General features: G+C 43.1%; 1 protein-coding gene across 1 annotated transcript; it reads right to left on the bottom strand.

Moving 5' to 3' along the window:
- Positions 1-16,109: 16,109 nt before the first annotated feature.
- Positions 16,110-22,976, bottom strand: BAMBI (BMP and activin membrane bound inhibitor). The gene is made up of 3 exons (XM_081300280.1): positions 22,443-22,976; positions 18,663-18,950; positions 16,110-18,226 (listed from the first exon to the last, which is right to left on the bottom strand). The coding sequence occupies exons 1-3, from the start codon at positions 22,516-22,518 to the stop codon at positions 17,808-17,810; spliced, it is 783 nt and encodes a 260-aa protein (XP_081156406.1). The 5' UTR covers positions 22,519-22,976; the 3' UTR covers positions 16,110-17,807.
- Between the last annotated feature and the right edge of the window lie 2,090 nt (positions 22,977-25,066).

Below are 25,066 nucleotides of genomic sequence, written 5' to 3'. Positions count from 1 at the left end.
GCCAGCCTTAGGCTGATGCTTCTTGCATTCCACCTGGGATCAGGGGCCCTAGGTTTCCACAAGAGTCCCATGGGCCTTCTGAGGGTGCACAGCCCCATTAAGCAGGGCCAGGGAGAGACACTTAGCCCCTCAGATAGTCGAAGCTGAGCCTCCAGACCAGTTAGTTACACAGCAGGCCACAGCCTGGCCTCCAGCTACTTGCCAGGGGCCACCAGTTTGGCCAGAATGCCAGCAGTACGTCATCAAGCAGAGACCTAGGTGGCCCTGTTAATTAGGAGAAGCATGGGGCCAAGTTGGAGCTTTTTGCTCTTAGGGGAAGTCCTGACAAGCTCTTTCCTGGTCCCAGGCAGCACATGGTGAGGCTCATGTTTTCACCATCACAGTTCTGGCAGGACCCCAACCTTAACATCTTGGAGTCACTTCACAAGTGAGTATGGGAGAAGAGCCACTCTTATTTCCCTAGCCATTTTAATAGCCTGGACTAAACTGGAAAAGTCATCTATTCCATTTCATTAGAGAACCAAAGAGTGGGTGGTCATAAATTGGTCTGTCCAAAGCAAGAATTAAGGTACTTACATAAGTGGCCAGTGAAAATTGTCAAGAAAGAGTATTAGAGGCATGGATGTCACCTTCTAGGGTGATGACACATTCAGAACTCAGAGGCCACAGGAGCCATAGAATTAACACTGTGACACAGAGACTGTGTTCTCAGTCTTAAGGATGGTGATATCCTCCCTCAGCCACCATTCTGATTATGAGCCCTACATCCGTGGGTTCCAATCCTCTATTATTGTGGAGTGAGGAATGGGCACTAGGAAATGTTTGTTCTACATGTGGGGCTTGGTGCAGTGAGTTAAAATGGGATTCTTGCGTGTATAGCCAAGGTCCTGTGTATTTATCTAAATGGGCAAAAATTCAGTGCTCCAGGTCAGGGTGGGCAAGAGGGCTCAGGCTGAGGTTCAGGACTGGCCCACAAGCTTATTATTACCACACCAAGATTAATGTGAGAACTTCCCAATAAACCCAGCGTCAAAAGTCTGTGTCCAAGCTGGGCATGATGGCACGTGCCTATAATCCCAGAGGCTCAGGAGGCTGAGGCAGGAGGATGGCAAGTTCAAAGCCAGCCACATCAACAGCAAGGCGCTAAGCAAGTCAGTGAGGCCCTGTCTCTAAATAAAATACAAGAAAGGGCTGTGGATGCCGCTTAGTGGTTGAGGGCCGGAGTTCAATCCCCAGTACCCCCTACCAAAACAGTCAGTGTCGGATCTAGTCATTGGAACACAAAAGGCTGTCGCACTGAAAACCCAAATACGTGATAGAAAGAGAGAAAGGGCATTAGGTCAGAACAAAAGGAGGTAGAATAAGTCTGAAACAGATACCAATAGGTGGCCCGAGTTGTGGATAGTCACAGACAGGCAAGTAACATCAAGTCAAGTGGAAGAGTTGAGGGTACAGTGTTTATCATGGGTAATAAAACATATGTCCTAAGGGGTCAGAAGAAGAGGGGTGAGGAGCATGACCCAGAATGAGTATAAATGTACAAGATCTGATCAGCCTTGAGAAATGTGCTTCTGTGAACTGTTTTCTGCCTCATGCAGCACGTGGCCCCAGGAAGTGGTTGATATCTGTTTAAAAATGCCAGACAGGTAGGAGACACATAGATGGATTCCTGGGATTGGGGAAGTCTCACTGATGTGTCAAGATCTTAATTTATATACATAGGAGGTCAATTTAAGAACACTGGAAGTCATATAATCATGTCTGTCACAACATTTTCAGTAAGGAACAACAATGACTATTTGCTGAATTTATGATTTATTAAATTTTATTGTGCTTTAAGTTCAACAAATTTCCTTTTTTTTGGTGGGGGGGGGGGTACTGGGGATAAAACTCAGGGAGGCTTTACCACTGAGCTATATCCCAAGCCCTTTTCGCTTTTCATTTTGAGACAGGTTCTCCCTAATTTGCTGAGCCTGGCCTTGAACCTGTGAACCTCCTGTCTCAGCCTCCCAAGTCACTAGAATTACAGGTAAGTGCCACCATACCTGGCTAGTCCAACAAATTTCTTAAAAGACATATATTCTCATGAGAATAGTCCTTACTTAGTGTTTTTAGTCAGTTTTTTCACTGCTGAGACCAAAAGACCTGACAAGAACAATAAGAGGAGGAAAAGTTTATTTGGGTCTCAACGTTTCAGAGGTCTCAGTCCACAAATGGCTGACTCCATTGCTCTGGACCTGAAATGAGGGTCCAGAACATCATGGCAGAGAGTGTATTACAGGAAAGCAGTTCAGGATGTGGAACCAGGAAAGAGAGAGAGAGAGAGAGAGAGAGAGAGAGAGAGAGAGAGCGAGCGCACGCGCGCGCTAGCTTTCTTTTCACCATGACAAAATATAAACCCCAAAGGAACACTCCCAGGGACCCATCTCCTACCCTACCTGCCAAGAGTTACCACCCAGGTAATCCCATCAGTAGATCAATGCACTGATTAGGTTAAAGTTCTCATGACCCAATAGTTTCACCTTCACACTTTCTTCCATTGTCTCATACATGAGCTTTTGGGGGATGCCTCATATCTAACCATAACACTTGATTTATGGAATATAGTGTGGTCTGGAACAAAACTTGAATCCACTTCTTGGTTTCCTGTGGGATAACCGTCACCAGCCTTTCACCTGGACACCCAGGCAACAAGATAGTGGCCGGTGCCGAATGCTACTACCACCCACTCTTAGATCAATGCACTGTGGCTTGGCCCTCTGTCAGCTAATTGAACAGAGAAAATGAACACACTTGACAAATGTATATTCATTTACAGGCTATGCAAAAAACAGGTATTTGTTATAACAGGGAGCAGATAACATTCTCCTCCTGATTTGGAAGTGTTAAGCTGATCAATGCTGATATTACATATCATAATTGTTCTTTTTTTTTTTTTTTAGAGAGAGTGAGAGAGGAGAGAGAGTGAGAGAGAGAGAATTTTTTTTTAATATTTATTTTTTAGTTCTCGGCGGACACAACATCTTTGTTGGTATGTGGTGCTGAGGATCGAACCCGGGCCGCACGCATGCCAGGCGAGCGAGCTACAGCTTGAGCCACATCCCTAGCCCCCATAATTGTTCTTAATAAGTGACATTTTTTTCCTGCAAGGGATACTGGAGTTTTAATATTTTTAAACCAAATTAAGTACTTTCCTACTCTCTTGAGCAAAATATAAACAATAAATATGGAAACTGAAATTGAGCACATTAAAGACACTCACACATTTTTAAAAAGTCTAAATATCACTGGGCCTTTGAATTTATCTGAAATCTAACTCTTCCATCTGTAAATTCCTGGGGATGAACCCTGCTACCTGTGTTGGGAAAAGTATAAATGGCAGCCGTACCCCAGAGAAAAAACCCCAACATGGCACCTAAGGACTTCTCCTTCCTACCTTCTTCTTCTCTGCAGTGGCGTGAAAAGTTCCCGCCCTTGTGAACTCTCCCGCCGGTGCCAATTTCAAACCTCGCTGGCGGGGAACCTTAGCCCCAATGAGAACTAATGCCTGGGCGCGGGAACTCATATCTGGAAGAACTTGCCAATAAACGGGTGGCCTGCCATTTATCTAAGCCCTACCATCTCCCCTTTAGTTCTATATAAGCACACAGCTTTTGCAATAAAATTGGAATTCTCCCGGCAAAGTGTCTTTGCGTGGGGAATTCTTTCATTCTGGTGCCCCGTGTGAGGACCCGGGTGAGCTCTTTCCAACAAGAGCCCCGTCCCCTGCCCCGCCGAAGACTCTCCGCCCAAAGTCTACTGTTTTCAGACGCGGCTTCTCTGCACTCACCGCTGATTCGGCCGTAGGTAAGGCTCCCCCTGACCCTGGCTCGCCAACTCCCATCGGGCTACAGCTGGTACTGTGACTGTTGATCGCCCGGCACACTCTGGACGCCCGTTGGGGGGAGGGAATTCCCACCACTAAGGCCTTCACTGGCCGCAGTGGACCCTCTGGTGATCCATTTCCCTTTGGGGCGTGAGGCTTCTGAGTCTACACGAAAGGTTCTGTGGTTTTTTTTCTCCTCCCACTGCCGCTGCTGCTACTATCTCCCGCCGGGTTACTGTATCTGGCCTTTCTACTCGGGGAAAACTGAACTCCCGGCCTAGAACTGCGTTCCGCCGGAACCGGAGTTCTGTTTTCATTACTGACTTTTTCTGCTGCGGTCGAAAACTTTCCTGACGTCAGGTTGCCCGTGGCTCCGACCCCATTGGGTCTCAGATCACACTTCACTGGTGACGACCAGGTAGTGCTCTCTGCAGTTCCTGGCGACGGCTGGTCATTTTGGGGACGCCTACTTGACCCCCGTCCGCCCTAGGCTTCCTGGAAGCCGTTCCAGCCCGGGTTTTCCCTTTGCCTCTCTCGCTTACGCTTATTCTCTCTTTCTCTCTTTCTCTCTTCCATCTCTCCCTGTGACTATGGGCACCTCTTCGTCTATACCTGAAGCCTCACCTCTCAAATGTCTAATAAAAAATCTGGCCACACTCTCCCTCACACCAGACATCAAGCCCAAACTTTTAATCAAATTCTGTACCCAAGATTGGCCTACATATCCACTGGATAATGGCAATCACTGGCCTCCAGAAGGCTCCTTAGATTCAAACCTACTTCGAGACCTTTTTAACTACTGCCAGCGTCTGAAAAAGTGGAGGGAGATTCCCTGCGTTGAAGGTTTTAGCCTTCTCGCACAACACCCTGCTCTCTGCTCCTCCTGCTCCCCTTCTCAAGTCCTCCTTGCTTGCAAACCCCTCCCTTCCCCTACTTCTACTCCTGACTTCGCAGATTCTTCCTCATTTGACCCAGCAGATGAACCTCCACCTTATCCTCCAGCCCCATCTGCTCCTTCTCTCCCGCTATATCCTCCTCTTCCTCTGCCTGGTTCCACGGATCCTCAACCTTCCGTTTCATCCCCCTCCCCTTCGCCCTCTTCTGCCTGCTCCACCTCCTCCTCCGCAGAGACACCCCCTTCCCCTCCTTCTCCTCCTCCGGACTCATCCACTACTTTTGACCCTACTGATGAATTTCCACCCTATCGCCCGGCTCAAATAGGTCCTCACCCTCAACCCTCTGCCCCAGCCCCTCCACTGTCTCCCCCACCTGAACAACCTGACTTCTCCTCTCCACTCACTAAACAAAAACTAAACAACTGCCTTTCCTCAAACCATTGCCTCTTTTCTGAGGTAGCAGGTACTGAAGGAATCCCTCCACCCACTCACTCCTCTCTTCTTCTGTCAGTGCCCACACCAGGTCCCACCAGGTCCTCTTACCAGCTAACCCAAAGCTCAAATGAGCTGAGGAGAGCCCTTGGACCCCTATCAGAGATCTGGTGAAAATGGCCTTTAAAGTTGCTTTGTCATCACTGAAAACAGGTTACTAAGAATTGTCCCTTACAGGCTTTTTGGGATATTCACTCCCATCCTCCCCTCTGCTCTACCTGTTCTACTGCTCAAGTTTTCCTTGCTAGGGAAAATCCTATTCTTTTACATCACTCCTTCCTCATTCTCAGATCCACAGCTGCTCTCAGCCCTGCCTTCCCCCTCCCTACCCAGGCCCACAGAAAAGGCTTAACTGATCTTCTCCAGAAATCTTCACCATGGCTGATTTTAGGACTTTCAGCAAAAGAATCTCTACAAAAAAAGTTGAATGTAGATAAACTTCCTATTTTCATGTTGCCCTGTTTTACTTGGTCACTGGAAGAATCAGCACTCAAAAAGCTAGACACCTCCTTACTAGTTTTTCCACAAAATATGTGAATATGGCCTCTGGCCTTGAGCTGGGGCTTCACAGAGAAGGCTACATGTCTAAGATAAGGAAGCCCAACTGGGCTCCATGATAACAGCTAGCAGGGGTGGGGAGGGTGGAGGGAAGAGGAGAGAAAGGGAAGAAAAAGTTCTCCCCCTCCCAAGTGTCCTTGAAGGGTTAACTTGCCCAGAACAGAGGAAAAAAAACTGCTTTTTGTGAACTTCTGCAGACTGTGAACTTCTGAGCCCCTTCCCTTACATGTTGGGTACAAAATTCTGAAACAACCTAAACTTGGGGTTCAGGGGATTAATTGATTACAACAGAAGCAGTGCGCTCTGAATCTGGCTGTAACCAAATAAGACTGTTTCCCTATCTTCGGTGCTATCTTAGGTGCCTTGCCTTGTCTGTCCCTACAATTCTATATACCTAAACATTGTTCATGTTTTCATGAAATGGTCAACAGATGTGATTAATTGTGTACTGCAAATAACAAAATATCTCTTATTAAAATGGAATAATTTGCCTAAATTCAGAAATTTACAAGGATTGTTTCAAAGTGTGAATAAAGAAGGAGTTAACAGATAGGAAAGAGAAATTACAAGGTTCTAAGTATGGGTTTAATAGAAGGAAAATGTGTTTCTGGATAAGAGAGTCTATTAAGTAAATAAGAGGGTTTAAGTAAGTGCTAAAGAAGGTCTGTATATACAACTATGGTTAAACAACAACTGTTATTTTGCAATATTGTAATATGTTATTTCTTTAAAAGCTAAACTTGATTAATATAAAAACATCAATAATAATTGTGGTACTATTACTCTTCTCTGTATATTAAATGTGTTCATATTTTCCAGGTATATAAGTCATTAAGATAGAAGCTTTAAAAAATTATATCAAGCTAGTGTTCTCCAAAAGGTTGCATGGTTATTTTAGGCTTATAAAAACAACATATCGGAGATTTATTTATATCATTTAATGTTCTATAACTGGACCTGTTATCAATAAGATTAATATAAAGTTCTATACACTGGGTACAATTTAAATGTAATATACTGTATTACCTAGTATTCATGTGACATCAAGCAACAGCATATATAAACTTTATAAAATGATATTTAAAAAAAAAAAAAGATCAGCTTCAATACTAGAACACCTTACCTAAGATTTATAAATCTTGAATTACTCCAAAGTAGGCCAGACTTCAGCTAAAGCCCAATACTCTTAATTTAGGGTGAAACTGACTTTGCTGGATGTTTGAGATCAAGACTTAAGGTTAAATTAAAATGGCCAAGAAAACCAATATTTGGCTCTGGCCCTCTGAGTCAGTCTGAATCCAGGGAACAGGGCACTTCTCTAAAGAGCTTTGCAACTCTGGGCCACATAACCTCCTGATCAGGGAGATTAATGAGACCACTGGAAAATGGAAAACCAATGAGTGCATTTGCTGTGAATAGGAGGGTCATTGGAGACAGGAGACATCCCTGATGCTTCCAAGGGAAGCCACATGGTCAAGCAAGACCTGGACCCATCCTAGCGCAAATGGCACTAGTAGAACTGAGAAGCTGCTCTCAGGTTCCCCCACGAGCGACCCCTATGAGAACTCAGCTGACTCTTAACAATAGATAGAAATAAAGTCAATTTTGACCAACTCGATCTTAAACACCTACCAAAAACAGTTAAGCCAAAATCAGTCATTCCTGGGAGTAATAAAGGACAAGAACAGCTAAAAAAGAGGAGACAGCAACTAAGCCAACAGGCTCCATGGGGAATGTTCAACCAAGTATGGCCTTAACTTAACATCCCCCTCACAGGACCCCTATTAGTCCTCTCTCTGTTTCTCCTAATAGGACCATGTCTATTAAATTGCCTACAGAAGTTCCTGCAAGATCAGATACACAAATTCACCAACAAGCTGGTCAATCAACTACTTCTTTAAGACTACCAGCCCTGATGCCCAAGATGGACACCTACGACTCATGACCAACTCCTCTGGCTCCAGAGACACTGTGCCCTTCTAAAACCCTTTCTAACCCCTTTTTCCAGTTTTCACAACCCCTCTTTCACTTCATAGGAATGAGAACTACTCTCCAGCACGTCCACTCTGCTTATTCTGTCTGCTCTACAGTATCCCCACAAGGAAGCATCAAACCTAAACTCCCCCTGGTACCTTTTGTCCCACCTTAAAAAGGCACTTGTTCCAAATGTCCAGTCCTGGACTTCTACCACACCCACCAAACTCAAAATTTCTCGCCAACCCTCTTCTTCTTTTACTAATCATTATTCTCTCTCAAGTTTTTATCTCAAACCACAGATACTGCTTCTACATCCAAGCGACATGACACCAGGATGACACCACCCACTCCCAGTTTATGGGTCAAGGCGATTGCCCTTCCACTGGCTGCAATCGGTCTGTCACCCTTAACATTACTGGATTCAACCAAGCCACCTCCAATACTTCCTAGAGTCCCTGCTGCAGGACCACTGGCTGATACCAAGAATCTCCTCCATCCAGGACTGGTTTGATGCCATCCAGGACTTGTGGCTTCAAGAAACTTTTATGGACTTTACCCCTACCACAGTAGTTGTCTGTAGCCACTGAGTGTTATTTCTGGCTGCCCTGGTGTTCTCAGACCTGTCCCCCGAACATTCCTTCGCTTCCCCTTCTAGGTCTAACGCTGCCCACCATTAAGCACGAAGTAGCCAGAGGACTTTACGCCGACCCCCATGTCACTTAGAAAAACAAAAAGGGAGGAATGTTGGGAAAAGTATAAATGGCAGCCGTACCCCAGAGAAAAAACCCCAACATGGCACCTAAGGACTTCTCCTTCCTACCTTCTTCTTCTCTGCAGTGGCCGGCGCCAATTTCAAACCTCGCTGGCGGGGAACCTTAGCCCCAATGAGAACTAATGCCTGGGCGCGGGAACTCATATCTGGAAGAACTTGCCAATAAACGGGTGGCCTGCCATTTATCTAAGCCCTACCATCTCCCCTTTAGTTCTATATAAGCACATAGCTTTTTGTAATAAAATTGGAATTCTCCCGGCGAAGTGTCTTTGCGTGGGGAATTCTTTCAACCTGCATGTCTTTTCTAAGCCTTTTGAGGACTTACAGTGGAATAGTATTTAGCAGTAATGACTGCCATTCACAACTTCCTTAGGAATTGTGATTTGTGTGTGTGTGTGTGTGTGTGTGTGTGTCTTTCTCTTTTTTTGGTACCAGAGATTAAACCCAGGGATGTTCAACTACTGAGCTACATGTCCAGCCCCTTTTATTTCTTATTTTTGAGACAGGGTCTCACTAAGTTGCTTAGGGCCTGATAAGTTGTTAAGACTGGTTTTGAACTTGTGATCCTCCTGCCTCAGCCTCTGTGATTCTATAGACTTGCACCTGCACATGGTTGGAATTGTGCTGTCTTTATTTACATTCTCATTGAATCCTCTCAGCAACCCAGAATGCTGATAATATTATCAGTCCCCATTATATAAGTGGGGAGACTGGGAAGCTAAATAGCCTGAGGTGCTGCCAGTTCCTAGTAACAGACCAAGTCTGAACTTGAACCCAGGTACTCCAGAGGCCAAAACCATCTATACTCATAGTAGCTATAAAATCTACACAAAACTTTAGGATGAGCACTTTGGAAAAATGCTTTTGACTAAAACAAGTTTATACAAAGACACCTGATGAAGGATTCGTGGCAGGACCTACTTTAGGCTCAGGAAGAAGGATCATTTTCCCAGAATTGGGATGAAAATGAAGCCAAAAGAAACTGCCAATTCCTTTTCTTCCAGGAGAGGTTTTTATGTGATGGATATTCTGAAAAGAGAAATTTTTCCTTTCTGAAGTCCTCTGCTGTGGTGGTGGCTCAGCATGAGGCCAGTGGAGCCTTAGAGGAGTGCAGAATATTGTGAGCCAGTGGCTTCCCAACAGGTCACCTTGCTCTGGCTCACTGTGGAAACCTGCAGTGCTCTTCTGCTATTGAAGCCCGACTTGCATTAATGAAATTCCCAGGGACCCTGCTGTATCTAATTCATTGCTGAGAGCCCATGAAAAATAACTCCATAAATCTTCTCTGCCTAGGAAGAAAAGGCCTGGTTTCCCAGGTTGGAATAAACAAATTTTGAGTATTTCAAAGCAACCTGGAAGCTACTCACTCCAATTTGCATACAAATACTGACAAACAACCTCCTATTGTTAAACAAGATGGTGGAGGATGTCAGATTTTATTGTCCAAATTTAGTGTTTGTCACAATTCGGGTCCCTTGAAAGATTTACTTCATGACCTGCTTTACAATCAAGTGTCAGGACTGGGAAATGACCCTTGACATTTCACAATACCGGATGGACAGACAATTCCCTTTCTGTAGACTCCTAAACAAGCATCACCTCCCTGCTCTGTCCAGCCCCGTGAAATCGGTAGCCAGATGCAAAGATCAGACTAAACTCCAAATCAAGCTCTAAAAGTGCAACAACAGGTTTTACAGAGAGATTGTTTTCTTATTTCCAGTAAGACATTTGCATCTTATTTATCTGCTTGCTTGTGATTTGGGGGGCCGAGGACTGAGCCCAGGACATTAGCATGGGAGACAAGTGTTCTACCATCGAGTTACACACCAGCCACGTTGTATTTTAAAACCTTTCTTGTAAAGAGATGGTTTCTCTTTTCCAAGCTTATTCATATTTTTAATAAACACTATTAAAAACTAGAGCAGTGGTACATGCCTGTAATCATAGGACTTGGGAGTCTGAAGTAAGAATATCAAAAGTTTGAGGCTAGCCTCAACAACTTCCTGAGGCCCTAAGGAAGATCCTGTGTCAAAATAAAAAATAAATAGGGCTGGGGATGTGGCTCAGTGGTAAGGTGCCCCTGGGTTCAATTCCCAGTACCAAAAAGAAAAAAAAAAAAAGGAAGCAGGTTGACATTGGTTTGAGCCAGGTCTCACAAAAATATAAAAAGAAAAAAAAAGTGTGTGTTTGTGTATAATATTTTAAAATATATAAATAAAAGGAACATGAGAAACTAGAAAAAACATAGAAATTGAGAAGTCATGAATGACCACCCTCCTCTCCCACACACATTCACTCTTTTTTCCAAAATTTCTTTGATTATTTAAAGTTATCTATGAAATTGATATCCTTCTTAAAAGAACATTATCTAATAACATAAAAGAAGCACAAATAAAAGTTTAAATTACAGAGCCATACGTGGTTGCAGAAAAGTCATTAGAGTTTTGAAGAAGGTGGTCATCTTGTAAGGAAGAGGCTAAATGTTTGTGGAGAAAAGGAAATTTGGAACTTTTGTTGTGTCCTTGCTCTTATTATAGCCTATGGGCAAAGGTTCATCTCCAGGAGAAGAAAAGAGAATTTACCAAAGTTGCCCAAGTATGGCTGGGATGTACTAAGCCACTGTGGATGATGTACTAAATCAGGTTGCCAATTCTAGGTTCTCTTATCTTTCGACCAACAAAACTCTCAGAGATTTGTTCTTTTTTTTTTTTTTTTTTTGGTGGTAGTGGGGATGAAACCCAGGACCACACACATTGTAGGTATAACATTGTATCCCAGAGCAATATTCCTAGCCTGTCAGAGACTTATTTTTAACTCCTTGGAAGAACACTATGTGATATAAAGCTTGGACATCTTAAAATACTCAAATGAAAGTACAACTCTTAGCTTAACAGAAGTTAACAATACATTTCTGGGTGAGAATTAGTATCTTTAGGTCAGCTTGGAGATCATACCAAATTTAAAATGTAGACTCAGCCGTCTGACTTTAGCAATGCTTCATTTTCAGGAGCATTTGCATTTGTTCTCCCCGACTTCTTTCATAAGCAATTTGTTTTCCTTTGGACTTCGTGTACCAAAATTTATTCCTATTATTATCATTATTATTATTTGTATGGTGCTGGGATCAAATTCAGGGCCTTAAGCAAGATAGGCAAGTACTCTACACTCCCAGCCCATCACACAAAAACTATAATCTGCAAAAAAAAAAAGGGGGGGGTAGGATGGAAAAAAAGAAAGACCCATTTATTTATTTACCAACAACCTAAATCCAGAGGCCTGGTGACAAAAAGCCTTAATCTGTCCTTCTATCTAATTCTGAATTAAATCGTAGAAAGGTATTGCTCGCAGCTCCCTCCCACTCCAAGTTCACAGTTTAATCTCTAAATCCAGGTGAGAAATACTTCATTGACCAAGGCAACTATGAATTAAAGTCTGTGGTTATCAAAACCACATCCACTCAATTTAGAAAAAAACAAAACAAAACAAAACAAAAAAACGCTTCAATTTGGACATTTAACACTTAAAAAGTAAGTGTGGTGTTTTTCCACTGTTCTCATCAATTCCCTAAGGAAATTCCAAGGGGAAGAGACCAGGGATAAAGAGCTTTTTGTATTTCTCATGCGTTTAACTGCAAAAAAAAATTTTTTGTTCCATTAGATTTGTAATTCGAGATCTTTCAGAGTAAATTTACAGGACAGCCTCGGAGTTTATTAATTCAACACAAATAACTTAGTCTTCACATGTCTAAAAACAAATTGCTGACTTCTCATAAGTTCCAACAGTTACTTCTACACTATTGGAAAATTGTTAAATGTAAAATTATTCCAGGATTACAAAGCCTATTTAATCAGCATGACATATATAGATGGCACCCGTTATCTGCCAGGCCAATCTGTCCTCAATTCTATTCAGATTTAGTTCAACAATCTAATCACAACAATCTAATCACAGCTCAGTCTACATTTTAAATTTGGTATGATCTCCAAACTGACCTAAAGATACTAATTCTCATCCAGAAATGTATTATTAACTTCTGTTGAGCTTTCATTTGAGTATTTTAAGATGTCCAAGCTTTATATCAGATAGTATTCTTCCAAGGAGTTAAAAATAAGCCTCTGACAGGCTAGAAACATGGCTCAGGGATACAATGTTATATCTACAATGTGTGTGGTCCTGGGTTTCATCCCCACTACCACACACACACACACACACAAAAAAAAAAAAAAAAAAAAAAAAAAAAAGAAGAAGAAGAACAAATCTCTGATAGGTAGCTAATCACAATTTGAAATAGCCTCTAAAGGCTATCTAGCCATTGGCTACTATAGAATGAATCTCCTAACAGTCAGGAGGAATGACAAATACCTTGTGATAGCATCTAACACTTAGCAAAGTATCTCCCAGGACAGCTTATCAATGCCTTTCCTGTTGCCCTTTTCATATTCCTCCAATGGGAAAAGTTTGCCTCAGTTTGCTGATAGGCTTCCCATAGCAATAAATACTTTCCCACCCTAAAAAGCAGATCCATTGAAAAATTGCTGCCTGGCTGCAGGAGGTAAACCCCTATCTGGTTCAACTCTGTTCTACTCCTGTCCAAATTTTATCTCCAAATTTTTGGAATGACAGACAAGTGAATGAAGCCACCATGCTGCAGAACTGCCATGTTCACAGATTAACAAGGGAGTTAGAGTGGAAACTGCACCCCAAAGAAAGAGATATCCAAATTTGGAAGATGATTTAATTTCATTATTTCATGAGATCGTGAATTCTCTGATCAAGGATCTGCCTTTTTAAGTCAGCAGGTTGAAAACAGCATTGACAGAATAGATTGAGTAGAGGGAAAGAGGACAAGTTGGTATCTGGAGCAGTTAAATTTTCCACAGGGTAACAAACTAAATTAACTCCACCTAGAGAAATTAAATGATCCTTCACTAACTTGTCCCTGGGGAGAAAAAAAAATCACAAGTTTCCCAATACCAGTGGAACTATTTGTATTTTGTTGGGAGCACCAGTGGGGCACATTATGATAGTGTAATTTGTTCAGTATGCATCAATCAGACACAAGCTATCCTGGCACTATTGAACCATCATCTGTCCGCTATGGGCTCTTGATCCTCTCCATGGATGCTCTCCTAGCACAGCTGAAACTGAAAGAACATCATCTGTCAAATACCAAAACACTAATATATACAAAACATTAGAATATTCTCACTGGGAGCTGTCTAGATTCCAATGGGAAACAGTTTCAAGCCAGCGGATAGGAGAAAAGCATATATGAAGGCAGTAAATTGAAGAAAACCATTAAAAAAGGCTAAACTTGTCTGCTAGTGATTGAGAACCTGGAAATGTCAAATATCTAAAGATTTGAAATGTTAAAAAGTTGGGCTGGGGGTATAGCTCAGTTGGTAGAGTACTTGCCTTAGATGCACTAAGGTCCTGGGTTCAATCCTCAGCACCACACACACACACACAAAGAAATATTAAAAAGTCACATACAAACAATGACTATAAATGTTGGGCACAAGTTCTCAAACTTTAAGAACTACTGTTTTGGGCCATTAAGTTCACCTCAAAAACTTTTCTTTTTAAAGAAACACCCTCCTATATTCTACCCCCACCTCACTACCACCTCCAATCCCATGCTGGGGATCAAACCAGAGCCCCCCACATGCTAGGCAAGTGCCCTCACCCTGAGCTGCATCCCCAGCTCATCATTCTAGTGTATACTAGCAAGAATAGCTACAATATAGTCTTTTTACTCTTCTTTCTTCTTTGTTTGGTGCTAGAAATTGAACCTAGGTCCTCGAGCAAAAATGTTTTCACAATAAAATCCTGTCAGTTTTACTACTGCCCCCATTTTACAGGTAACAAAACTGAGCATTCAAAGTGCTTACATAATTTGCCTAAAGTCATATGGCTTTGGAGGTTTCAAAGTTATTTAGGCTAAGTGGCAGAGAAGAGGACCAATTAGAGGTTATAAAGAAAAAAAAAAAAAAGCTATCCTGGCCCCCAAAAAGCCAGCTTTAGACTCATGATACTAGATGCCACTGCTTTTTAGCTTTTAGCCTATAATCAACCCATATTGAAACCAGATTTACCAGCCCTTCAGAGGAGAGCTTTGTGATTTTCTAAAGCAGACATGTTTGGTATTTTAGAAGGTCAACCCCCCTATGGTGCAGTGTTTTTTAATAAAATCAGTTCAACAGAAATTAGAGACACCAGTCAATTTCTAGGAAGCCTCTGAGCCATTCAAAGTAAGTTTGTGGAGAGGGTGCAGTGAGAGGAATAGCATAAGACATTAACCATGCACAGGTCAAGTTTTTCAAAATCGGGCAGAATGTTAGAGGTATAGATGCAGAAACATCATGGCAGTTTTAGTCCCATTTGCCTTTGGTTTGGGCAAATTTCCACTTAAAAAAGGAAAATTAATTTTGAGGGAAGTTCGATGTCAGTATTAAATAAGGGCTGTTTTGGGTTAGGAAGCCTTGTATTGACACCTCTAGGTGACAGCATACATCTTTTAGAGGGGGAAAAAAAACCTCAATTGTCACCTTTCTTAAATTATTCAATCAGGTAAGGAATCTTTATCTCCTGCTTGTAAAAAGTTTACTATACTCTCATAGGAGAGAAAATGTCAAGTCTTTATACAGTTCTTAATAAAAGTCAGCCTGCAGCATTTTTATTGAAAGCTTAAGTTATGTGCAGATCTGCTAGTGGCAAAGACAAATATAAATAGTAAATATCAAAAGGGTGAGGATTTAGGAAGAGACAGGGCTGGTCAATTGAGGCTAGAACTTGAGTCCCAGAAATAAGTAATGAGAGGTCAGGGGCCGCCAAAGGACAGCCTCCTGAGTGCACAACAGAACAAGAGGCATTGGGAACCTCTTCACATTTATCTTCCATTAAATTCATACCAGCCCAGACTCAAGCTTTTCCAGTAGGATGAGGTTTACAGATTTGAAAACATATATAACTTTAAGTCCTTTATTTCCTAATAATTTGTGGAGTTCCTAGTTAACTGGTACTTGGAAGAAATCAGGTGAAACAGGAAGAAAATTTGAAAATCTGACTACACATAACTGATAATGGCTAAACCATTACTGACTTTGAATGATCCTATTCAAAAAAGAATGTTTGAGGGGTGAGAAGTCTCCATATTCAAGCAACAAAACTACTGTACTTTGATCAAGAGCCAGACAGTGGAGATAAGGATTAAAAATTTCACCAACAATTTTGATCAGTTTTCCCATAGTCAGGTTTGAATGCCTGAGTTCAATCATTCCTTTTTTCCTCAAAAAAACCGACACATTTATGGAAGCTGGGAGTGTAGCTAGGTAGCAGAGCTGCTGGACAGCAGAGCACATGCTTAGCATGCACAAGGCCATGGGTTCAATTCCCAACACCAAATTAAAAAAAAAAATTTTTTTTAATTGACACAAACAGAACAATACCTTTTATAAATAACAAGATAAGCATGTAAGAAGCATCAATCTCAAAAAGCACAATACAAATGCTGTCATTTATTAAAATGTGTATTTATTCCATAGCCTAATTTGTTTGGGGCAGTGATCTATTAATTGTCAAAATAATCTACTCATTTTTATACTAGTCATTTCAACTCAGATTCTTTCATGAACTTGACTACTGAACCTGTCTTAAGGAACCCAAATTATGCTTATCATAAAATAATCTAATAAAAGTATGCAAAAATGCTGTTAATATTAATATAAGAAAACCTCATCCTCAAATTATGCAGGCTATCATCTATTTTGAAGCAAAAAAATCTCAAATATACAAAAGAATTGAGAAAAAAACCTCCATGGCATATTATTCTCATGTTTGAGATAACCAAGATCCATTTGAGGGAAAAGTACACAAATATAGTATAGGTTTAAATTCAGGCTGGGCTGTTACCAAATGTCTTATAGGAGGCGGCAAGTGTTACTTAGCTGCTTCAAATACAGGCTAATGCCTATGTTTTATTTGATTATATTAAAAGGATTATTGTGGGGATAGAAATCTAATAGCACTGTGTTAATTCTCAATTGGCATATGTTTACTATTGAAAACCTTTCTAAGGATTAAAATAAGTTAAAAAGAATCAACTGACTACTAAAAAATTTTTGAAAACCAGGAGCACTGTACAATAAAATCTGGCTAACTTGGGAGACAAAATATTTAGTTATTTAATTTGGTTTGAGGCAGAATAGTCAATCTGTTGTAAAACTACAGTGGTTAACTTTAATTACCAAAAAATATGTTTAGTTAGGGTATAGGTGGACACATTTATAAAGGTATCCCAGAACTGAATCAAGCTGATTAATATTACCTTTGCTATGGCAACTTCAGAAAATCATCAATCAGCTGACCTTGTATAAATAAGTTTTAAGAATTCTCTCAGGGATGGATGGGGGTGTAGCTCAGTGGTAGAGTGTACGTATGCTCAGTATGCACAAGGTCTGGACTCAGTCCTTAGTACCAAAAGAAAAAAAGAAAAAAAAATCTTACCAGAATTATCCTTTAAAAGAAAAGTAGGTAAGATACTGAATGATGGTCAATATACACTTAAGAAACTCCATGCTGTAAGAAAATTGCATGTTTGTTTGAGAATAAACAAGATCTTGGTCTCATTATTAAAACAAAAAGAAAATCTAGCCAAATTATGTAGTTGAAAATGAAGTACGAGCAACAATAGCTCGTCATTTGTGTAATTAACAGGCCCTCTTATAGTTTGATTAAAGTTGTTTTTCTTTTTTGTGGTCCTGGGCATCAAACTCAGAGCCTCACACATGCTAAGCAAGCACTCTACCACTGAGAAACATCCCTAGCCCCACCACTTTAACTTTTTAATTTATGAAAGACACCACTAAGTTTCAGACAAAATATATATATATATATATATATATTTAAAAATCTTTACAATAAATCAAGATGTAGGAGCTTACATAGAGCACATTTAATTTATTTAGGTACTCAATTCTAGCTCCCTTGGATGCAAATAACCCTGGTAACAGTGTGTACATAGTCTTCTCTTTGCTTCTTATAATTTTAAAGCAAATAATACATTTGACTGTATTCAAGTCTGTGCAAATAATCCTTCAGAAGAAATATCCAAGATTCTGTTTGCAGAGGTCAGTTTGTCTCTCAAAAATGATTAAATGACTTTGTCTGTCTCCAGATAAAGTGCTCCTGTCCAGCAGAACTCGAAGACCTTCAAGGGTTCAAGAAGTTTAGTTCAGATAAGACTCTGTCATACAAATTCCAGCTTCCCATGACCACTGTACATGCCCCAGTGAACGAGAGAGAGGATTTTATCGTTGCTGAGGTCTGCTTGTCTCATTTTATCACAGGTCAGACAGCAGTTCTCGTGCCCGCTGACAGGCACCATGCATTCCAAGTCTAACTTTGCAACCTGGCCCTTTTTGGAATGGTGTCCATGAAAGCTGTAGTGCAAACGAGAGAGCATCTGCTGCCGCTGATCCTGCAGTCTCTTGTTCTCACTTCGGAGCATCCTCAAGGCCAACATAATCAGCAACACTAAGATCAGCCCACCAGCAATGGGAACGGCGATCACTGCTGCCCGGAACCACAATTCTTTGGAAGAGGTCAGCTCCTGCACCTTGGTGATGAGGTTTCTGCTACCATCATGCTGATATCTGTTTCCTTGTCCTAAAGGAGTACAAACAAAATGATCAAACCGTGGACTAACTCCTTTTAGAGATACCCACTTTATAAACAAGGAATCCCATTAAAAAGCAGCTTACAATTATATCAACAGCTTTTTTAAGAAATAAATATTGCAAAACTATCCAAAGAAGCTTACAAACGGCATGTATTTACAGGCTTGTCATCACTGAAATGTAATGGTCTTTTGATGTCTTCAAAATGTTTAAAAACAGGCAAAACCTATTATATAGACAGACATATAATGCTCAGGCAGACAAAAGCCACTCAATAGAGATACATCTTTGCATGCAGCCATGCTTCTCCCTCTGGTATCTCTAATTACATTAACAACAAAATCAATAGCAGACACACAAAGTCGTGGCTGCCACACAGTATATAGATCAGGCAGGCATTTGGGTTAGGAATGGCTTCTACCTACCTGAGGATTCACCCTTGGGAGGAGAGAGAACATCGTGCAGCCCTCTGTAATTGCACATGTCTTCATGACAACATTCCAATGTGGGCATAGTGGTGCCAGAGTGGTTTTGGGCCTGTTTGGCTTGGCAGATGTCTGCTGTGCTTGCAAGAGAGTCCAGGCAGCCATGGGTGAGTGGGGAATTTGAGTTCTGAGGATCCAGAAGTCTAGAGAAGCAGGCGCTGAGCTCAGATTTACACATATAACCAGTTGCCACACAGTGGGCAGCATCACAGTAGCATCGAATTTCTCCTGAAAACAATGAGAAACCAGTCAAACTTCAATCAGGGAACAGATAAAACAACTATGCAAGCAATTGCTGAATCCCAAGTTCAAGGACACTAATTTTAGATCATTCAAATTGACTGCTTTCAATTTGGGACCGGAAACACCTTTAAGCATAAGTGCTTAAATGTATTAATCCTAGTAGCAGATTTCTGATGAGTTAGAGTAATTAAAACTACTTGTTGGGCTGGGGATGTGGCTCAAGCGGTAGTGCGCTCCACTGGCATGCGTGCAGCCCGGGTTCGATCCTCAGCACCACATACCAACAAAGATGTTGTGTCCGCAGAGAACTAAAAAATAAATATTAAAAATTCTCTCTCTCTCTCTCCCTCTCTCTCTTAAAAAAAAAAAAAAACAAAAAAAAACTACTTGTTTCTGAAGGAAAAGTCATCATTATATTTTTTTCTACCATAAGGAAAATCACATTGATTATTCTCCTAACACAATTATACAACATAAAAATGCTAAGCTTTTTGAGTTTTGTCAGTATAAATATTTGATTGGAGGAACTACTGAATTGTTTACTATCCCAAAGGACTGTGCCAAGATTTAAGAGCTGGAGCTAACACCTTATAAAGTTATTAACTAGAAACACAACAATCTAGAAATTGCCCAGGTCAGGAGGTTTTAAAACTATGAAACTGGGCAGCTATTTGCAACCTCTCTAGAAAAGGCAAACTTTGCCTATAAAGATCTTTTCATGCCGAGGAGCTTTTAGTCAGTATATTGTAAAACAGGAACTAGGCAGTTTACAATTAGTGGTTTGCTTGCCAAAGTCAATTTCTTTCAGCCCAAATGGAAAGTCATAAAAGGGGTGGGGGTGGGGGGGACATAAAACTGCAAAGGCTGACTTCTCCTCCTCCTCAGTTTTACATGTAATTTAACATGTGATCTAAAAGGGGAAACACTGAAACTGAAAATCCTCTGCTAGTTGAATGAAAAATCCTAAGGAAACCTCAAATTTTTCTACAGGAAGTGATTAAAAGTTTCCTTTATAAAACTTATTTTGTGAGTTGCAAGGCTCTGTTAACATTTGGTAACAATGCAAGGTTTGAGGTTTGAATGTGGATGTCTAGTTGAAATAATCTGGGTCTGAAATTGTCACTGTGATACTCAACCTGGTAGACTCTGGTCATTGTTAACAGGCCACAGTGAAGGCTACTCTAAACTGAACTAATGCACACACCTCTTCCCAGTTTCCCAATCAGAAGATTTGTTTAGTTACTGAAACCTCCACTCTGAAATTAAATGCTGGGGGCTGCAGGTTTACAGACTTCCCCCACTCATTTTTCTTCTTCCTCCTCCTTTTTCTGTGAATGCCTGAGTAAGGTGTCTCATATAATTATCTGTCCAAATTCCAGGCCACCACATGGTGTGCTCAGTTTTCACTAGAGGCTGCTAATGCTTCAGCTCTAAGAAAAAACATCCAACTAAACACAGATCTTTGGCAACCTACTAACAGTACAAAACTGAGGTCTTGCTCCTAACTCTGCACTAGCCATCCTGGGTTTGGGCCCAAGTCCCTTCTCCAGTCTCCTTTGCTTCAAGTAAGGACCTTGCTCTGCAGCAGTTCTTTTCTGCTCTTTCCAGGATGGCTTTATTCTTCACATAAACCTCAACCAGTCTAAGGTGGTGATGACTACGCATCCCTAGACTGATAAATTTCACATACAAATCTGAAGTATAAATAAGTTGGATCTAACGTTCATTTTGAGCCTATCAGGCTCAGACTTGGTGCAGAATAGGCAAACTGAATACAAGTAAAATATTGCTTCAATGTTTATGAGAGTCTATTTAAAATACTGTATTTTCAGTGACCTAAAACAGTCTAATAAAAAATTGACAGGTAACTGGGAAAGTTCTAAGACATTAACCAAAAAATAAAATAAAATAAAAAAGGAGCCACATTTTGGCGAAGAGAATGGACTTTTGTACTACTGTATTAAAACTATATTTCTGTCGTTTCATAAAGTTTCTTCCTGTGGCATGCAAAAGGCCAGGAGGGGACTGGTATTTTGAAACAGTGAACAATGCTCTTCTGTTTCCCCTTTTCTAGTTACTGTATGTAGTGATTAAACAAAAATGTCTGCTTTAGTCAAGATGGCTACAGGAGAGACTGCTGGCTTTTTTTAAAGCTTTTGAAGTCCACAGCAGTCAGAAATCTCTGATCCCCTAATTATATCATTATCAGGCACATAGTTTCGGTATCTGTGACTTCATGTCAGCCTCAGTCCCTCCCTGTTCTGTCGGCCTTTGATAGGGCCAGGAGGCTCCCCTCTGCAAGCTGCAGAGGGCTGTTATTTAGGGTTAATTACACCCTTCCTTCCAAAATAAATAAATACTGTAGCACATCATCCTTGCTGGGCCAGCTTATCCTTTAACCTCATGCCTGCTACATGGCAATTAAGGAAAAATGGGGGGTGCAAAGGCTAGATAATGCTTCCTATTTTAAAAAAAAAAATCTGTTCATAGAACAGTAGTTAAAAAGTTTATGGCAGGGAGGTAAGAACCTTGAAATCTAGGAAGGTCATTTGGAACTAAAAGATGAAAGCCTGCAGGGCTAAGAAGTTGTTGACCTGCTGTCTTTTTTTTTTTTTTCACTAGTGTTTGCAAAATAGAAGGTGAGTGGGAAATGGGACCGCGGACAGCATCTACTCGTCTCCGGAGGAGCAACGCAACACACACTCGCTCATCAAGACACACACCCCACCTACACTCTCAGGGAGATCCACACACGCTGGATCCCAAACACACAGAAACTTAGGCACTCAGACACACCAAGCCGCTCGCACTCAAAGACACAGAGACATCAAGAGACAGGCAGATGCATACATTCAGAAACAAAGACACGGAGAGGCTCTCAGACACAGAGATACACTCAGCGATACGGGGGCATTAAGAGACACCCGGACACATTCAGAAACACGCAAAGGCACACAGTCGCACTTAGAACACACTCGAAACACGCAAAGACACATTTAGAGACACGGGCAGAGACGCAAAGAGACTCAGAGACAGACACTGAGAAACACAGGCAGACACACCAGGGCATGGCGCAGCTAGGGCTAGGGTCTGCTTTTCCTCGTGTCAGTCCCGCGCTGCGCGGGGCAGCGAGGACGGCTGCCAGCAGCAGATCCTCCCGCCCCTCTCCCCAGCGGGCCGCCAGGGTCCAGGAGTTCACCGACAAGCTTCGCAACACCTGACTAGCTCGCCGAGAGCTCTGACTGCACCTCAAGGCGTCGGACCCGGGGTTGATGGGGCGGCCGCGAGGCCACCGCTACAACTTCTAAGAACACAGCAACTTGTCGCGACCTGCGGCTCGGCGCGGGAGGGAACTCGCCCGCCGCTAACAAAGCCTTGGCAGCCGGCTTCAAAGCCCCGCGGCTGCAGCCCGGTCCCCAGCTCCCGCGCGTCCGCAGGATCCGCGCGCCAGACCACGGCCGCCCGGCGGGCACACACCTTTGGTGAGCAGTACCGCCATGGCGTAGAGCTCGAGCTGCAGCCAGATGAAGATGTAGCTCGAGTGGCGATCCATTGACGTCTCCCTCAGCCGCGGCGCCCCCGCCGGCTCCCGGAGCCGCGGCGCAGCAGCAGCCTACGACCCCCGGAAAGCGCAGGACATGGGTCCTCCCCGAGCGCCAGACGCCGTCAGTGGCGGGGCCAGGGACCGGATGGCGGCCCCAGCATGGATCGTGGCTGCAGGACGCGCCGAGAAGTCGAGAAAAGTTTTTGCGGTGTGACTCGGTGCCCCTCACTCCTACGCCCCAGTCTGCTCGGCGGACGCACTTTCGCTGATGGCGCCGCTGCAGTCCAGCGTGGGCTTCCCCGGCTTCGTGCCCCCTAGACCCGCCGCTCCGCGAAGAAGGTGGGAGCTCCGAAACAGCGCACGGAGGAGACTAGCGGAGAGCTCCCGCCACACCGGCCGGGCCAGCCAGGCTCCGCACTGTAAATAGCGCCGGGCTAGGGGAGCCGGCCTGGCGCCGCCCCGCCCCAAGCCCCGCCCCGGCAACGAAGGCGCCGTCCGATTGGCCGCTGGGGTCTGGTCGATCCCTCGGGCAGCCGAGAGGGTGGACCAGACGCGGGCGAGGGGGGACCTGCCCTAAGGCTCCTAGCGGCGCCCGTGTCTGGGACTGAGGGTCCGGTAGTCGCTGTCTCGCGCGCGCCCCCTGGCGGAGGCCTGAGCGGGTGTGACCTTGGCCAGCGCTGGGTGAGCCCAGCTACTGGGTCCGCCTGGCTTTAGCCTCCTGTATCCTTACAACTCAGCCTCCGGGCAGCGTCCCCCAACACGTGGTTTCTCTTTTGTTCCAACCGAAAAAAGTAAGGGACCCACGTGGCCACCCTCGGACTAACTCCCCCTACCCCCATCCCCATCCTGGGCCATGCTATATGTCTCCGGAGCTCCAGGGACAAGTGGCGATGCCCGGGTGTGGCAGACTTGCCAACGGACTAGGAGCCCCTGCCGAGTCCCGCCTGCTCGCGTGCGGCCGAGCGGGAGTCCGGTGGGGAGCCAGGAAACAGGCGGCGGGGTGCTGGGGTCTGCTTTCAACCCCCTCCCGCCCTCCCCCTCTGCACATCCGCCTCCAGCCGCCCGCCCTGTGTGATCAATAAAGCCCAGACAGACAGACTGTTGATCAGTAGGAGCCGCTAGGTTCTCCCGGGTAGACTGGGGACGACGAGCCGGCTAAAGACACTTAACGAAAATTAGCAAATCCAAAAGCAACCGGCGCCAGCGAGACGACACTGGCTGAGACTGACACTCAATTAACCACCCCCCCAAACAATCGCAGGCAAACACACAGGCTGACCCTGATCAATATCAGCTCCATAGTGATCTCCTTCCTGGGATACTAATTCATTTTATTTGGGCTTGCTGGGCCGCCGACCCCAATGTATCCAAGGTGGTCTGGGTGGGGGGGGGGCTTTTGCTGTTGCTTACTTATTTAGAAGAGAAATAAAAACTCTTATTATTAGAGGGAATGCTCTATTTCTCTTTTCCCCTCAAAACCTGAGATTAGCAAAAGTCAACCATTCACAAAATTTCCTTTTAAGATCACCCACCGTTTTCTTACCTGATTTGTGTAAAGGGAGGGAAAAACAGAAAGAGCACCCCATTTCATTTAGGAGGAGAGTGGAGAATTGAACCTGAGTAAAAAAAGGGCTGGGGGTGTAGCTCAGTGATAGAGTGCTTGCCTAGCATGTGTGAAGCCCTGGATTCCATTCCCCACCACCAAACACAAAACAAAACAGACAAACAGAAAACCCTAAGGGGAAAAATGAGGACTGGAAATCAAGGCAAATATATAAGAAATGCCTAACCTTGTAGTTTAAAGTTATTCAAAGTCTCCAGAGCCTCAGGATGAAATTGCCTTTGGAAAATAATGTTCATATGCAGAAAAATAAAAGTTTCATAAATTGATGCCCTCACCACTACTTTGCTAGATTAAAATCACATCTAAAAGGAGGAAAGGACAAGCCCAGCAGAAGTTTTAAAAGGAGAATAAACTGATCAGGGCATCAGGTCTTTCTCAAGGGCGAGCTGACAGCCAGAGGAAGAAAGGGTTTGATCAAAACTTTCTATGACTGTTAGAACTTTCTCGAGTTAACATTTCTAAGGGCTTTGGGCCGACCATACATTTCAGGTTATGACACACTCCTTTAACTTTATTATTATTATTTGCTGTGTTGGGTATTAAAGCCAGGGCCTCACGCTTGTTAGGCAAGCACTCTACCACTTGAGCTACAGATGCAGCCCCTCTTTGAAGTTTACAGGGTAAATTATTAGCTAAAAGGAAATTATGTTAGAGTATATTTGTTTGACTCTTCGAAAGCTCTCACCAGTAGTTCAGGTTTACATGCCTGAGATTATAAAGATGGCAAGAACTAGAGAGTAAATCCCAAACTCTGGAGATACAGAATTCTTTGTATGACATTATGATGCATGAAATAAAGAAGTGACTAGCGTAGGATGGTCTCCTGGAAGCAATGACATAGAGAATGGCTCCTAAGTAGTAAAGAAGATTGGAAGAGGACCATTACAAGCACAGAAGACCACAGGAATTTAGGCATGAAATGAGTTGATTGTG

The sequence above is a fragment of the Spermophilus citellus genome (genome assembly GCF_964194105.1).
Source record: "Spermophilus citellus genome assembly, chromosome: 6".
In the NCBI taxonomy this organism is placed as follows: Eukaryota; Metazoa; Chordata; class Mammalia; order Rodentia; family Sciuridae; genus Spermophilus; species Spermophilus citellus.
This window is presented reverse-complemented; position numbering and strand designations above follow the sequence as displayed.